Source organism: Mastigoproctus giganteus, chromosome 9, assembly GCF_048544385.1.
Source record: "Mastigoproctus giganteus isolate SK-2022 chromosome 9, ASM4854438v1, whole genome shotgun sequence".
Lineage (NCBI taxonomy): Eukaryota > Metazoa > Arthropoda > Arachnida > Uropygi > Thelyphonidae > Mastigoproctus > Mastigoproctus giganteus.
This window is the reverse complement of record NC_143583.1, coordinates 143681884-143699876: the sequence shown is the minus strand read 5'-3', so window position 1 is coordinate 143699876 and position 17993 is coordinate 143681884. Positions and strand designations below refer to the sequence as shown.

The following is a 17993-nucleotide window of genomic DNA, read 5'->3' as shown; positions in this document are numbered from 1 at the left end:
GCAAGTTGTTATGCAAACTGACTCATGGTCAACTGTGGTTAGTACTTATTGAAAGTGGTCCGAGGAGGGGGAACCCACGAACTGCCAACAAGATGTTGGTCAACCATGGATCATTGATGCTTGAGGCAAGCGAAAGCTCTCTCTCAGATGGTATGTGGCAATAGAAGGGCAAGTGTGGCTCAACACGCCAGTAATTGGAATGCTAGTGATGGGAGTAATGTGACACAACACACAGTACATCGAACCCTGCTGAAAATGGGACTGCGTAGCCGGAGGCCGCTCTGAGTTCCCATGCTAACCACGGTTCACCGGCGACAGCCCCTACAATGGGCATGCGAGCATTGAAACTGGATCTTGAGTGATTGGAAGAAGTTAGTCGCATCCAATGAATCACGTTTCCTGTTGCACCATGTGGATGGCCGGGCACGTGTGTGTCGATTACGTGGGGAAGTGATGGTGCCTGGATGCGTGAAATGAAAACAAGCCGGTGGTGTCATGCTTTGGGCAATGTTCTGCTCGGATACCCTAGGTCCAGTCGTCCATGTGTTGGGCACTCTGACGTCTACCACCTACCTAAATATCAATATTGGTTCGCAATATTGATATTGCAAACAACTGGAAGCTTCTGTTCACTACAACAAAAATCACTCATTTCTACCATTCCTGGGCTGCCTACGTGCACATTATTTGTCCCATTGGTGAATTCTACGCTGTATCCATACACTACAGACCTGGGAATGATAGCCTTCCGGTTATAAATTATCTCCAGAATCTACTGCTGAACTACCAAATGCCAGGATACTTCTCAAAGCGGACAAGAACTGTCGCTCTCCAAGCTGGTAAAGCCAAAGCCAGGAGCGAAGTGGATCCAGAAATTCCTCAACAACTTGAGGAATATCTCACCAACAGCCCTTTCACAATATTAAATCGCCCAAACAACCAGCGCCTCCATAGCCAGGTGGGCAGGAGCAGCAGTACGTAGCCCACGCTTCTTGATTAGACCGGAGTTTGAGCCCATGACCACCAAATACAGAAAGGTCAGGGAATGACCACCGCATATCCCCGGAGCAATATGGCCTTAGTTGCTAATGCTCCTAAAAAAAAAAAAAAAAAAAAACCAAACAAACAAACAAGCCCAAACAATCTTGCCACCTACTCAAGCACACTCTGGGAGTCTACTATAGACATAATAGTGGCCGATCTGCTTTAGTGATGGCGAATCTCTGTCAACTAGATCGCTCACTGGGCATATCTCAAACTGGACAGTGCAAGATGGCTGGTCCACTTCTGACCACCGCGCCATAACCATCCAGATGACCAGAGCACTTGATTGTGGTACCCTTCCAAGAATACAACTCCAGAGATTCGCCATCACTAAAGCAGACTGGCCACTATTCCAAACTAGTATCACTGCCGCGGCCCGAGATTTCCATGCCCAACAGCAACAGATCAGAGAACCCAAATGGCATTAAAGGGCCATAACAAGAATCATTACAAATGCAGCCTCCACAGCCATCTCAAGGAAAAAACCTCAGTCAAGAACTGTCTCGTGGCGGAACCGAGACCTGCAGAACCTTCGACAAGAGGTGAACGCCAAAAGACGAGAGTTCCAACGTGCCCGTACAGAACACAATGAGAACCAGAGGTTGACGTCCTTAAGCAAAGCTACAGGTAAAAGAGGAACCAATAGACAACATTGATATGGCAAAGGAAGAAACTAGCAGGGGAAAACCTAGTCTCTACAGTGTGAAATGATAAACCCTGGGGGGGGGGGTACAAAATCACCACAAAGATTCCCCAGGGGTGAAGTTATTCACTCCACCAAAACCCAACTAAATCAAACAACCACCAACTGGAGAGAATCCATAAACAACATCCTGAATACTGTTTTTCGCCCAGCAGTAAATCCTTAAACACTGCAGCAGATCCAACTATGCAAAAGCATGAAAACTACTTCACAGTTCAGACTGATGAATCCTTCTCAGAACAGGACTTATCCTGTTCTGAGAAGAAAGCCATCGAATATGTTCCGCAGCTTTCTTAAACCTGTTCAGCTATGAGAAGGCTGCTTCCCACTTGACTGGCGTACAGCGAGTGTCCGGCTAATCCTAAAAAATCCGTCCAAAAGACAAGACGTACCAGAATCTTACCGTCCAATTGCCTTACATAGGCAAAGCCTTATATGCAAATTGCCTTACACAGTCATAAGCAAAGTATTCGAATACATGTTGAAACAAAGAATTGAGAAGTATCACTCTGCAGCAAACCTATTCTCTGACAACCAATATGGCTTCAGGAAAGGCAGATTTACTATTGATGCCCTGGATCAAATGCAGCCAACGCCTGTGAACAAAAATATTTCCTTGTCATCTCGGTCGACTTTGCCGGGGGTTCAACATCCTTTGGTGGCCGAGCGTCCTGGCAAGGCTCAAAAGGGAAAATCTCCCTACAAATATCTTTAAATGCATTTCACAGTATCTCTCGCACAGGAAAATCACTGTGAGAGCGCCATACGCTCAAGTCACACAGCAGGTGCACAGAGGCTGTCCACAGGGCTCAATTCTCGGTCCCATGTTATGGAACATGGTACTTGATGAGTTTCTGCAAAAAGACCTAGGAAACGTTACATCTTTGGCTTATGCCAATGACCTGGCCTTGATGCAGGCATCAGGACACAACTGGAAGCTTCTGGAAATAGAGCCCTTGAAACCCTACAGGAATGGGCAACTGAACACAACTTTCAGTGAGGCATGCCCACTGGAAAAAAAAAAAAAAAAACAGGGGTCACCTTCACTATCGACCCCCTTCTTCCTACTTTATCCCCCCTAGTCTTCAGTCTCCCCTCCCAATACTTTCTCTTACACAGTGTTCGTCCCACACATCCAAACTTAAATTACAACAAAATTTTGCCTGACCTTTTAGGCTCTTAAACTCGCCCTTTTAGCATACAATCCCACGCAGCACTCTTTAACGAAATCTCACCTAAACGAACTGCGATCACTTCAACGTTTTTTTTTTTAGGTCCTTGCCACTGAAATTCCAGGAAAGTAGATGGCAGGACTTGCCAGAGTATCACTTACTGGTAACACCTGGCTAGCCTCCACGTGGCGGGGTAAGGGCAACGTTGGTTCCCAATAGGGGCCCGGCGGCCAATAAGTCAGAGGAAACAATGGGCACAACATCTTACATAACCCATGACCCACATACTTTTAGATCTCTGATTTGACAGTGTTCTGTTTCTGATACAATGTGCATACGCAGAGATGGGAGAAACCCCAGGTGCCGTTTGATCCGAATATACCTTATATCTAAACATCATTGCTGACGAGGCACACCCTTTCATGGCAATGGTCTTCCTCTCTGGTGGTGGTGCCATCTTTCAGCAGGATAATGTGCCATGCCACACTGCCTGGATTGTTTGAGACTGGTTTGCAGAACATGAGGAAGACTTCCAGGTATTTCCCTGGCTTCCAAATTCCTCAGACATTAATCTCATCGAGCATCTGTGGTTTGTGTTGGAACAGCAACTGCAATCTGTGGCGTCTCAACCACGGACCATACAGGAGTTAAAGGATCTGTTGGTTACGTGTTGGCACCAGATACCACAAGACACATTTAGAAATCTTGTAGCGTCCATGCCTTGCCGGGTACAAGCTGTTTTGGCTGCACGTGGAGGACCAACATTGTATTAGGTAGGTGGTCATAATCTTTTGGCTCATCTGTGTATATCTACCATAGGCTTCTGTGTCTCCTGATAATTTATATGCATCCTATGTATTTTTCTTCCCTACCACGAGTCTCAGTTCATCTGACATCCATTTAGACCTAAATCTCAAACAGTATTTCTTAGTTGGTACGAAAAACCTAGTAATTTTAAAGATTAATTCCTCGAATGCTTCCCATTTAGAATTTGCTGTTGGTAACATCATCAGTTGGTCCCACTGATGATGTTACCAACTAAAAACTGTCTGAGACTACTGTACTTACCTATACAAAAGCAAAACCTCACCCCCTTACCCCTGATGGTAATTAAGTAAATCTGTCTTTAAGAAAATCCCAAATCAGTACACTGTGATCACTGCTGCCTAGTGGTTTCTTTAACTGCAAATTCTTAATGCATGAATAATCACTGTTGATAACCAGATCAAGAGTATTACTCCCTCTGGTTTCCTCTCGAACATGCTACTGCAGAAAACAATCATCCAATAAATCCGCAAAAGTCTTGCTAATGTGTGAGTGACCAATCCACAAGTTCCAGTCAATATCTGTGAAATTAAAATCCCCATTATAAAACATTCTGATTTACTGGCACACTATTTCTCTGTACAATTGTTTATTGTACTGATCAGAGTCACTAAGGCCTACTCCCCTACTCACATATTTGCCTTCCCAGTGCTTATTTCACACCAAACTGACTCAACATTGCATTGTCCATCTATGTCAATTGGATGCACTTCCTTAGATTTTGTGTTTCTTAACTAACAGCATAACCCCTCCTCCCTTCCTATCCTTTCTGTACACATTGTACTCCCCAAATTCCAATTCTGCACTGCTTATATCAGTATGACACCATGTTTCTGATATCCCAACAATATCCACCTTTCATGTCTCGATCAGCACTTCAAATTCATCAAATTTATTTACTGTACTCCTAGTAAATAAACTTTACTATACTCCTAGTAAAGACGTATTGGTGTACATGTAAGTATACATGCACTTGTTCTTACTCTTAGTTACCTAACCTAACACAGCCCACATATTTACTTGTTCCACGCTGACTCCCACTAATCCCTGAAAATCCCAGCACCTTGCTTTCTAGGAAATGTTGAAGGGTTGGATTAGTAGTCCATCTCATCACTGATAAAGCATGTAGTGCACAAAAAGAAATGGTGTATATAATAAACCGTTGGTATTAGTGTGTTCTTATGCGATCCAAGGCTAACTCTACAGCATGCAGCTCTGTAGCTGTATGCTGTATTCAGGGCAAGTCTGCTCAGATTTAGTTTTATCTGAAAAGACAGTAACAGATCCCATACATGACTTCGACATGGAGTTGTCAGTTCAAACTGGCAAGCAGTCAGAATGTTCAACTTGGTGTTCTGAACAGATCTGAAGGTAGATGGATGTTGGGGTATCAGACTTATTGGGGGTATCCAGTTCTTAGGCGAGAAGTTGCTTGCTGGTATTTGAACATGCTTGGGTGGAAGGAGCTGCTTTGGAGATCATGCAACTTTGTTTATCATGATGTTAAACTCTCTGAGTAGCTCTTAGACATGAATACTGAATTGATGGCTGGCAGTCTTATGAGTGTTATAAAGATGTTCCCATTGTAGCTCAAAAATGGATGTCTAAGTGGGGTGGTCTGGTAAGGAGTTCAGCTTAAAAGCATAATGCTGAGACAACTGTTTTCATCAAAGTGATAAAGATGGTTTATTTGCTTCCACATATGGACTTTGGACAAGAGATTTTCTGAATGCACCAGTAGCAATATGAAAAGCCTGATGGGAAGGGGATTAAGCCACCAAAGGATGAATATATCTGAGATCCATAATCCTAGAAATAGCAAAGAATATATTTCTAGTGAATGCATACACCCGAGACCATAGTCTAATTCTGATTGCACAAGTGTACAATACAGATGGAGTAAAGTGCATCAGTCTGCACCCCAAAAAAATGTGGAAGAGAAAGAATCAGCAAAAATAGCTGCAAATGGTCCTCTGCAGTGAGAACATGAAACCATCGGCTATTGCCTGGGAGTTAAGGTGATCAATGCATGTTGCAGTTGTCTCTTGATAACCTTCACATTGAATTACTGGAAAAATATGCTGAAGTCATCGAAACAGAGCACACTGCTTACAGTTGGAAGTTGTTCAGTAAGGGAACTCCCTTACTGAACAACTTTCAACTGTAAGCAAATGTGCTTTTTCCATATTAGCATATGATGCAAGAAAGCAAGCTTATGCAGCATTAGCCAAAAAAAACAAAAAAAAAAAACCCACATTTCATCCATCCATCCATTCGTTCCAAATGCCTGTCCAGCTCAGCCTTAAATTTATTTAGGCTACTAGCTTCCACAACAAAAGATAGAAGCCTGTTCTACCAATCAACTACCCACTGGCTAAATGAAAATTTCCACACATCTATTCTACAACTATCTTTCCTCAATTTGAAACTGTGCCCCCTCAGGTTCTTAGTCTGAGCAAGACGAAGAATTCCATCAGCATTCAGCTTGCTCAACCCATTCAAGGCCTTATACACCTCAATCAGATCACCTCGCAGGTGCCTACTCTCCAGGCACTGCAGTTTGCAGAACTTAAGCCTTTCTTGGTAAGAGCACTCTTTGTTCCCCTCACCAATCTTGTTGCCCTTCTTTGTACTCATTCTAGCAACTCTACATCCTTCCTAAAATGAGGCCTCCAGACCTGTACACAGTACTATAGGTTTGGCCTTACCACTGTCTTGTATAACGGGATTATCACCTCCCTCTCACTGCTAGCAAAATTGCTATATATCACTGACAAGACTCCATGACCTGCCCTGGCAGCCTGTCTGCAATGCTCAGCAAACTTCATATTTGACTGCACAATTATCCCCAGGTCTATTTCACTTTCCACTCCCCTGAGTGTAGTACTACCCAGTTGGTACGTTTCTCTTTGGTTATTGCTACCCATATGCAGTAATTTGCATTTGTCAATGTTAAAATCCAGTTGCCATTTCTCAGCCCATTTTCCAAACTTGTCTAGATTCAGTTGGAGTAGCATACTGGGGCTTAGAGGGGAACAGGTATTCTGTGTGTTATCAGACACTCAGCCTAAAACACTGATGGAGCCAATATCTCTCTATTACAGAAGATTTAGGAGAAGTCCGGTTGGCCTGCCTCCCTAAAATCCACTCATGCACACCTTCTCGATGGTAAGCCCTGTTACATCACTTAGGTGGCATCGAACGTGTAGAGTAGTTCTCTTCAAGACGTCTGGTCAGCATGAAGAGAAAAAGACCAAACCCTCCAACATATGACAGCACGACAAAATAAATGGCCCTCAGTCCCCAGCAGCTTTCACTCTCCCTCTTATGGCAGAAAGAGGATCAGAGTGGAAGCAGAGGGTGCTAAGAATCTCTGGGTACGACCAGGCTGCCATGCACGGAAACTGAACTTGGCCTGTTATAACGTAAGATCACTCATCGGTGAAGACAGGATATTAGAGCTGGAAAAGGAATTAGAAAATGTGAATTGGAATATCATCGGTTTGGCTGAAACAAGAAGAAGAAATGAATCACTTATAAGTTTATCAAGTGGAAATCTGCTGTACACCAATGGTAACAGTGAAAGGAGTGAAGGTGGAGTTGGGTTTCTGGTCCATAAAGATTTTAAAAATAACATTTTGGAATTCAAAAGTACATCACCAAGGGTGTCAAGACTAATACTCAAGATTTCTAAGAGGTACAAGCTAAAGATTATAAGGATTTATGCACCAACATCGAGCCATGATGATGAAGAGGTTGAAGAAATGTACACCGAAATTCAGAGTCTTCTAGATGAGCAGAAAACCCAATACACTATTATTATGAGGGACTTCAAGGCGAAGGTTGGAAAAAGACAAAACAGCGCAGAAAGGGGAACTACAGGAAATTTTAGAATTGGTGAAAGACGTGGAATTTGCAGAATCTCAAGGACTGTCAGTAATGAACACTTTTTTTCAAGAAAAGGGTGAACAGAAAGTGGACATGGAGAGTCCAAATGGATTAACTACTAATGAAATCGACTACATCCTCACTAACAGAAGATATATTGTGAATGATGTTATCGTCCTGAATAAGGTAAATGTTGGAAGTGATCACAGAATAGTAAGATGTACACTTGATGTAGGAAAGGAAAAAACTGACTGGAGTAAATAATAAAAAGGTCTTTGGGATAACAGAAGAGGAGAAAAAGCAGTATGTACTGGAATACTTAAGAACAAGTTTGAGCTTCTGCAGACTGCTCAGGACCAAGATAAGATATCAACGAGGAATATTACAACTTTCTGAAAGTGATAAAGCCCAAAAAACCTATAGGAAAAAAGAAATCCAAAGAAGAAAAAATTAGTCAAGAAACACTTGTCATGATGAACCGAAGAAGACAGATGAAAAGCAAGAAAAACATTGAGAGGACGAAAATTGAGTAAATTGAACAAGTATACCACAGAAAGAGAAATAATGATTGAAGGAGCAGTAATTGAAAAGGTGGAGTCATATACTTATCTGGGACAAGTTATTAGCTGTAATAATGATAAATGGCTGGAAGTCAAGAGAAGAATAAATTTTGGATGGATAGCATTCAGTCAATATAGTCATATACTGAAGAGCAATATCCCAGTTTGTCTGAAACGTAAAATAATGAACCAATGTATACTCCCCACCATGACTTATGGAAGTGAAACTTGGGCACTCACCAAAAGAATGGAAGAGAAGCTGAGAACTACACAGCAAAGAATGGAATGAATTATATTGGGAATCAGACTGTTAGATAAGAAGAGAAACACATGGATTAGGCAGCAAACTCAAGTAAAGGACATTCTTATCAAAACTAAAGAACTAAAATGGTCTTGGGCAGGACACATAGCTCGAAGATATGATGACAGATGGACTAAGAAAATAACAGAATGGTATCCAAGAGGAGCTAGAAGAAAACCTGGAAGACAAAGGCGGAGATGGATAGATGAAATTCATGAGTTTGTGGGTAGTAAATGGATGGCCAGTGCTCAAAACAGAAGGAACTGGAAAGTTGCTGGAGAGGCCTTCATCCTGCAGTGGATTGAAAATGGCTGATGATGATGATGACGACTGTCATTATTGTCGTTAACAACCCTGCCAACTTTTGTATCATCTGCAAACCTGAACATTAAACCTGATATACCTCATCAATATTATCGATAAATAAAAAAAACAACAATGGGCCCAACACCGAACCCTGGGGAACTCCACTAATAACATTTGTCCACGAAAAGCGGTATCCATTGATTACCACTCTCTGTTGTCTCCCACTCAACCGTCCCTTTATCCATTGTAGCAGCTTACCCTTGATACCATACCTCTCCAATTTGTACAGCAGTCGTCCATGTGCTACTGTATCAAAAGCTTTCCTGAAATCCAAGTACAGTGAACCCCCGCTCCTGAGAACCCCCGCTACGTTCCTGAGAAATGCCGTTAATATCGAAAACGCGAATACTGATTTATGGCTCCCATAGTAATAAAGTAGTTCCGTTTCAAAGTACGAAATATATAAGAAAAACTAGTCTAAAATTTTGTCTGTGTATGTATTATATGTACCTTCATAATATGACTATGTACATAAGACAGTACATTGTTAAATGCAAGCATATGGCATTGAAATGAAAATAAGAAACAATTTAATATTAAATGTAATATTTATTAGAAATTGCAAACAAATTTTTCAAACAAGCACCTTTGCTAGCAAAAAAATTATTCCCGCCTGTGCTATCACCAGTTTCACTAAAGTGTTGATAAAGGAGTTTTGCCTTTTCACGAATGATGAGTGAACTTAAGGGAATTTTATTTTGAATTCGGTCTTCTATCCACAGATTTAAAGCCTTTTCCATTTTTTCTAATTTAACATCACGAGTTACAGAGCAAATTTTTGAAGCAATTAGCGTGTTTTTACGGACACTACGGCGGATTTTTTATTCCGATTTCTTGATTGATCATACCGTTGACTCATTGATTTTATAATGTTTTGCCACTGAGAAGACACTTTCACCATTAGAAATTTTGTCTAATAACTCAATTTTATTTGCTAATGTCATCACCTTCTTTGATCTTTTCACATTTCCCTTGTTATTCGTAGCCATATATTTGTACGGGTTAGAAAGAACTTGTCCACAATAAAGTCATTTTCTTCCGTTAATATGCTCGAAAAAGCCTGTTTTACATTGCAAAACGGTAGATTTATCACTTTTGTAAGCATATCAATTTATAAATTTATTCAATTTATAAGCATATAAATTAAAAGCAAACGACGAAACCTTCTATGACAAGCGCACAACACATACTGAATAAGGATTAGCGAGAAACATCCACGCTCGCGATTTTGTTATCCCTCTCCCCCCACCCACTGAGCGCTGTTTTGACTGGGAAAGATAATTTTAGCCATGCCCATGTTTTTTTATGGCGGAAAATGTTCACAGCACTTTAAAATTCACATTTTTTTCATTTTGTATTAAATCAGCGACTGCAAATAGCAGGGGTTTACTGTATATGATATCAAAATTATTTTTGGCATTCAGTTCCTTTGTGACCATATCATAGTAATCAAACAGACTAGTCAGACAAGACCTTTCTTTGCCAAACCCATGCTGTGTCTTAACTATTACTGCAGTCTTGTCTAGATGATCCTGCAATGCTTCTTTAACCAGTGAGTCCATTATTTTCCCCGGAACACAAGTTAAACTAACAGATCTGTAGTTACTTGCGTCACCTTTTGAACCTCCTTTGTGAATTGGTGATACATTTGCACACCTCGAGTCCATGGGGACCTCCCCTGAGTCCAAGAAAGCTCTCATAATAATTATGGCTAAGGGTTTGCTTACTTCCTTTGCTGCCTCCTTTAACATAACTGGATAGATCTCATCCACCGCAGGTGCCTTCCTTATGTTTAACTTCAACAATTTGTCCTCCACTTTGCTCTCAGTTATTACAAAATCACTTAGCTCCCTGTTAGCATTTGACAAACTTCTGGCACTCCCTTCATTGAATAACACCTCATGTGTGAATGTAGATGCAAAATACTCATTCAGTTTATCAGCTACCTGAGCATGATCATCAATAGTAAACCCATCTCTGTTTAGTGGTCCAATCAGATGCCCAAATTATTCGCTATATGATTCCTTTCGCCTCAAAGGTGGTACTTGTGCATATGTTCGTTCTGATATTCCCAGTCAGAGACTTGGCAATTTGGAATCTCCTCTCTTTGATCTTCTCTGGTTAAAAAAGCAAAACGTTTGCTCAGAGCGTGTAAGTGAAATTATTCTTGCAGGAATGGAATCCTTTATCCCACACTCCACTTTAAAATCTCGTCCTTTATCTAAACCTTGGTTTTCCAATAAATGTGCTAAGGCTGTTCAAGAGAAGAGTGTTGCATATCGTAATTGGCTTGTTTCTAATTCTTCAGTTTCATTTTCTGCCTACACCAAAGCTTGCAACAATTGTAAAGCAGTTATTAATCAGTTCAAACTAGAGTTTGAACAGGCTAAGAGTACAAAACTTACTTCTTGCCCTAATGGAAGCCGAGCATTCTGGTCTCTTGCCAAAGCTATTGGCCGCAACTTTTACCCATCTCTGCTCCCACCTCTGTCCAAACCAGATGGTTCTCTTGTCACTTCAGCCAAGGATAAAGCTGACCTGCTAGCATCCCATTTTTCTTCCAGTTCATGTATTAATGCTCTTGTTAAAACTCCTCCCACCATTCCCAACACGCTCCATTCAATGCCTCCTGTGGTCTTCCGTCAAAAGGATATCAGGGTTTTGAAGAATCTTGATGCTAAGAAAGCACCAGGTCCTGAAGGTATTTCTCCACTTACTCCTATTCTTTCCCGCTTTTTTTCACTTTCTTATTCCAAAGGTGCAAATTTCTGCTTGGAAATTTGCTCATATCCAGCCAGTTCCTAAAAAGGGTGTGACATATCCCTCCCTTCCAATTATTGTCCCATTGCAATTATTTCTACTCTTTCTAAAGTAATGGAGAAATCAATTAACCGCCAACTCTTAAACTACCTAGAAACCTTCCGTCTGATCAACGATCGCCAGTATGGATTCCGTCAGTGTCGATCCAGTGGCTTATGTTACCCATTTATGGACTAATTCAATGGACAAATTCGGTGAAACACAAGTAGTTGCTCTTGACATCTCAAAGGATTTCGATCGTGTTTGGCATAAAGGTTTTCTAAACAAGCTTCCACCTTATGGTTTTCCAACTGTTTTTAGTAATTGGTTATCCAGTTCTCTCTCTGATCGCTCACTGAGGGTGATGGCAGATGGCTCTCTGTGTTCTAACTTCTCCACTAATGCCGGTGTCCCCCAAGGTTCAGTTCTTTCTCTCACTCTTTTCCTCTTTTATATTAATGACCTTCTTCCATTGACTGGAAATCCTATCCATAGTTTTGCCGATGATAGCACATTTTGAGAAACCTTGTCCTGCTCAATCAGCTTCAACTTCTCGAAAATTTGCTACTAATTCCTTAAGTGCCGATCTTCGGGTAATTCTCCAGTGCGGCGAAGACAACTTAGTTGATTTCAATCCTTCTAAAATTGTCTTGTCTTGTTGTTGTTATTTGGTTTTTAGGAGCATTAGCAACTAAGGCCATATTGCTCCGGGATATGCGGTGGTCATTCCCTGACCTTTCCGCATCCTCCATATTTGGTGGTGACGGGCTCGAACGCCGGTCTAATCAAGAAGCGTGTGCTAACGCACCGCTGCTCCTTCCCACCTGGCTACGGAGGCGCCTAAACTGTCTTGTCTTACATCTCGTAAAAAGGATTCTTCTGCTCCTATGCTTATCTTTGGTGACAATCCGATTTCTAGGCAAAATGATATATCTCTTTTGGGGATTACCCTGACTTCTAATCTCTCTTGGCACAAGCACATTACAAATATTGCTTCCTCTGCATCTAAAAAACTTGGTTTTCTCTTTCGCTTTTGGCATTACTTTTCTTCCAAACAGCTGCTCACTCTGTATAAATTGCAAATCTGCCCTGCCATGGAATATTGTTCCCACATCTGGGGTTGTGCCCCCAAAACCTCTCTCAGGCTTCTTGATTCCATTCAGAAGAGGGCAGTTAGGTTAATTAATGATTCATCTCTAACAGAGTCTCTCCACTCGCTTTCTCATAGACGTACTGTTTCTGCTGCATGCCTCTTCTACAGATACTTTCATGGGCACTGTTCTTCTGAATTGGCTTCTATAATTCCCGCTCTCTCTCTTTCAAAACAGTCCGCACACGTGCCTCCACCAGCCAACATCCATTTACTGTCCAACTTCAAACCCACAGAACCAACTTTTCCTCTTCCTCATTGATTCATCCAACTGCCGTTTTGTGGAAAAACCTTCCTTCATATGTATTTCCTGAAAATTATAATCTACAGAAGTTCAAGTCCAATGTCAACAAATATCTTCTTTCTTCTTCTCAACCTCCAACCCAAGCGTGGTACTTAGTACTACAGATCCTAATACCTCTCGTGTTTGGGGTTCACATAAAAAAAAAAAAAAAAAAAATCTGATTCATCCCTTTCCTTCTAGAGTTTACATAAGTAAAGAACTCCTTGTTGTTTTTCTTTGCATCCTTTGCCAAAGATTTCTCATAATCTGCCTTTGCTTGCCTAACCTCCTTTGGGACTTGATTACAGACTAGTTTCTACCTGCCGTAGGCTTCTGTTTCGCCTGATACTTTATATGCATCCCATATATTCTTCTTATCTGCCACTAGCCTCATTAATTCATCTGACAATCATTTAGGCCTAACCTTGAACAGTATTTCTCAGCTGGAATGAAAAGTCTAGTAGCCTCCAAAATTAAGTCCCTGAAGGCTTCCCATTTAGAATTCACTTTTGCTAACATCATCAGTTGATCGCAATGTACAGAATTTAAAAACTGTCTGAGACCTCTGTAGTCACCTCTACGAAAGTAAAAGCCCTTCCCTTTAGCCTTGATGGTAGTTACATCTTTAAATAATTCCCACATCAATACATTGTGATCACTGTATGATCATTGTGATCACTGTCGCCCAGCGGTTCCTTTTTCTGCAGATTCTTAATGCAAGAAGAATCACTACTGATAATCAGATCAAGAGTATTACTCCCTCTGGTTGTCTCTCGAACATGTTGTGTAGAAAACAGTCATCCAACAAATCCACAAAAGTCTTGCTAGTGTATGAGTGACCAACCACAAGTTTCAGTCAATATCTGGAAAGTTAAAATCTCCCATCATAAGACATTCTGATTTACTGGCACACTTTTTCTCTGCATAACTGCTCATTATACTCATCAGATTCATTAGGCCTATAACACACACCTACTCTCATTTTACCTTTGCCAGTGCTTATTTCACACCAAACAGACTCAACAGTGCAGTGTCCACCAACATCAATTGGATGCAATTGATGTTGGTGCACAACATACTAACAGCATAACCCCTCCTCCCTTCCTATACGCACTGTACTCCCCAAATTCCAACTGTGCACTCCTATATCTGTGTGACACCACGTCTCTGATATCCCAACAATATCTGCCTTTGATGTCTTCACTAGCACTTCAAGCTCATCAAATTTATTGACTATACTCCTAGCATTGGTGTACATGCAAGTTTACATGTACCTGCTCCTAGCCACTAATATAGCCTGTGTATTTACTTGTTCCACTATGACTCCCAGCAGTTCTGGAAATCTCCATTACCTTGCTTTCCAGTCTGCTGCCTATTCTAATAGAAGTAGTGCAAGAATTGCTTTTGCCTCTGCCTGCAGCCACTGTTAACCTTTTAGTCTGTGTATCCCCTCATGCTAGCAGTTTTCCAACCCACCTAACACTGCCTCGATAGCATCAGCAAATATTCTTGCACCCTTTCTATTTAAGTGTATCCCATCCCTGTAGAAGCAGTCTCTCCTCTCTCCTGTCAACAAGCACAGACCAGGCTGAAAAAAATTCTACCCCTTGGGCCTTGCACAGTCTCTCCAGGGCTGAATTGATTGACAAGGCTCTCATCATATACTCCCTCCTATCGTGTCTGGGCAGAATTGCAGACACTTTCACAATCAACCCTAACTCGTGACTTTTTTTTAACATTGACCTGTACTTGAGTAAATCTGCAGATCTCTTACTGTCATTAGTTTCAACGTGTACAACAATATCACCTTTTGTGCCCTGAAAAGATGATATCTGCTCTACAACGTTATCAACCTTTGCCTCTGGCAGACATACCCTGGTCCTGTTCCACCTATCCTTCTTACAAAGTATATTCCCCGTCTCTCTGACAATAGAGTCACCAACAACAACTAGTTTAATTTTTTTTCCTGTTTATACTCCGGCATGACCACCAAGTCAGTAGAGTTTACAATGAATTGTCAATACAAATATTTATCATATTTAGTAGTCACGGGCTTGAATCCTGGTCCACTCAAGGAACGCGTGCTAAGCACTCTCGCTCCTAACCACTTGGCCATGTCAGGCCTAAATCCTTTGGGACCAGCGCATTCTGCCTTGGAAATTACCTCTGTGTTGCCTGATGCACAGGAGTGAGCTCTGTCGTTGAGCTGGGCAGCTGAGAGCCTGATGGGTCCCTCATATTAATTTCTTCAAGGGCATTTACCTTACACCTCAAGCTCTCATAGATGCCCATCAGAATGCTGAGTTGGAGCCTAATTCATTGACACTCCAGACACCTAGCGCGCGCACGCACGCACGCACACGCACACACACACACACACACACACACACACACACACACACACAGGCATCCTCCTTGGCTAGATCACGTCCTGTTTTAGAAAGTTCAGTAAACATTTCACATTTTGCACAATTTTTGAGACTGTGATGCATTGGAGAATCGCCTCCTCCGTTTCTCCCCACGAGCCACAGCACTCTCGCTAGTCTGTGATCTTTGCTTCACAGCTCTAGTCTGGGAGATATCAAAGAGATGGACACAAGGTAACCTCTTTTTAGAAAAGTATCTTGAATAGACATTTACATTCTAATTAAGTGGTCCAAAGTGGATGGACCTGTTCCCTTGGAAGCTGCATTGAATGCAGGAGAGAAGGCCACATGATTCTAAGTACTATAAAAGATGAGCATTGAACATTCTCTCCAATATTTTGTGAAGTCAGAGCAATAGGACAGTAATTCGTTTTAAATTTAGGATCCTTTCCTTGCTTAGCAAAAGCAAGAATATATAATTGCCTTTAGCCAGGTGTCCAGAAACTGCTCTTCAAGGAAAATTCTGTTGTATTGAAAGAGCAGGTGGTCCATGGATTTTGGTGAAAGGCATTTAACCATTTCATAATTAATGTTTTCTGGTCCAACGGCACATGCCTTCATAAAGGAGAGAACTGATTTCAGCTCTCGGTATGGCAAATGTTCCATTTTATGGATCAGAAACTCTGGGAAGTATGATGATGCTGCTGTGATGTTAGAAAATGTTTTAGTTGCGGTTGAGAATACTGAAAATATCTTTAATTAATTTTTTTTAAAAAACCCACATAATGTGCTTTAGTAAATATAATATTTTTATCAAACAAGTAATATAAATTTCAAAGCCAGAGGTCAAAATGGAATATTTTACAAAAAAGAATACTGGTTAATAAAATATCACATTTTTAATGATTAAGCACATGACATTACTAATGTGACTTAAAAACAAAAACAGTCTTTCTTGTGCTCTATGCTCCATTCTGAACCCCGATTCAACCACAACAGCAACTGACATCTGAACAAAAAGTGAATATCAGCTTGTTCGCATACAGGGCCCAGCACTGAACTACTCATATAATTTATAAATATGTTACCACTCTTATGGAAGTTTCTTTGTTTCAGATTTTTGCTCTGAGTTGGAAAAAATGGCTTATTTTCTTATTTTCCTTTTTTGCATTTTTTGTACAATGGTGTAAAAATAAATGTAAATAAAAAAAAAATTCTAATTTATAGTATTTTGTGTTTATATTTATCACCATTACAATGGTAAAACTTATGAATCACCCTGTATATATTTTAGAATGGAAATGATTTAAAAACATAACCTAGCAATCAAATTACATATTTCTATCATGGTCTTCTATTAAAACAATCAATAAAATTTGCAGGCTCCTCCATCATCCACTATTCTACAAACATTATCATAAATGTCACCATGAATGGATATCTCCAATTGCTGTCACTGCCATTTATTGCCATCCAGTTGAACATGTGTTGTCAAACATTCTGCCATCTTACCTTGGACCAGTAATTGTTGGTTCACACATCACTAGTCAGTGGTTATGGATGGTACTGACCACACCTTATGGAGTAATAGTTCATTCTGGATATCATCTTCCCCTACTGCCATCACCTCAAGCTCATGATATTCACCATCTTAAGTAAGTATATTCCAGATATTTTATTATAATAAAAAATCTTTGATTTTTCAGCATGCAATGAGACCCAATTCTAATTTTAAATTTTTTACAAACTAAAATTCATGTACTTTCTTTGCAACTCACCCCAAAATTGATCTTTTTTGATAACATTAGAGCATTACATAATATACCTTATAAACTATTAATAAAAACTTAAACAACAGAGATTTCTGTTAAAATATTCATATTAGATCAAATATTCTGGAACAATATACGATGATTACAACATTACTGTACTTTTAAAGTTAATATTAGTAAGGTCAAATGATGCAAGAATGTAATTATACTGCAGCCACAGCATGGATTTGTTAAGGGGCAGCAGTCTTGTCTGACCAATCTGATTGGATACCATAAAGCAGTAACAAAGGAACTGGACGCAAAAAATAATTTTGATTCAGGAAAGCTTTTTAAAATATTAAAAATAAACTGCTGTACAAATTGAAGCAGTGTGGCATTAAGGTGAAGTTAGTGCTCTGGATAAAGGGATGGTTGAGTGGGAGAATACAGAGTGGTTATTAATCGACATGGCTCTTCATGGGCTATTGTTACCAGTGGAGTCCTGTAGTGAAGGGAATGAAAGAGTGGTGTTACCAAGACAGGCTTCAGTTCTGCATATTGCAGCGTCTGGGGACTAGGCCCCTTCAAGGTGATCTGACTGAAGTGTTTCAGGCTTTGAATGGATTGAACAAGTTGAATGCTGATGGCATTCTTCCTCTTACTCAGACTACACACATGAGATGACATAAATTCAAACTGAGTAAGGAGGGTTGCAGGCGAGATGTATGAAGGTCTGCCTTCAACCAGTAGAAGGCTGATTGTTGGAACAAACTTCCATCCATTGT

General features: G+C 40.6%; 2 protein-coding genes across 3 annotated transcripts in view; one reads left to right on the top strand and one right to left on the bottom strand.

Annotated features, from left to right (window-relative positions):
* LOC150080786 (pre-mRNA splicing factor cwf19l2) overlaps positions 1-17993 on the bottom strand; it is a 315168-nt gene that overhangs the window by 43389 nt on the left and 253786 nt on the right. The gene's annotated exons all lie outside the window — the stretch shown is intronic.
* LOC150080787 (fatty acid hydroxylase domain-containing protein 2-like) overlaps positions 1-17993 on the top strand; it is a 33116-nt gene that overhangs the window by 11527 nt on the left and 3596 nt on the right. Inside the window, exon 3 of the mRNA XM_090380821.1 lies at positions 16840-17112. Coding sequence (XP_090236947.1) covers positions 16840-17112 — 273 coding nt within the window. The remainder of the gene's footprint in view (positions 1-16839; positions 17113-17993) is intronic.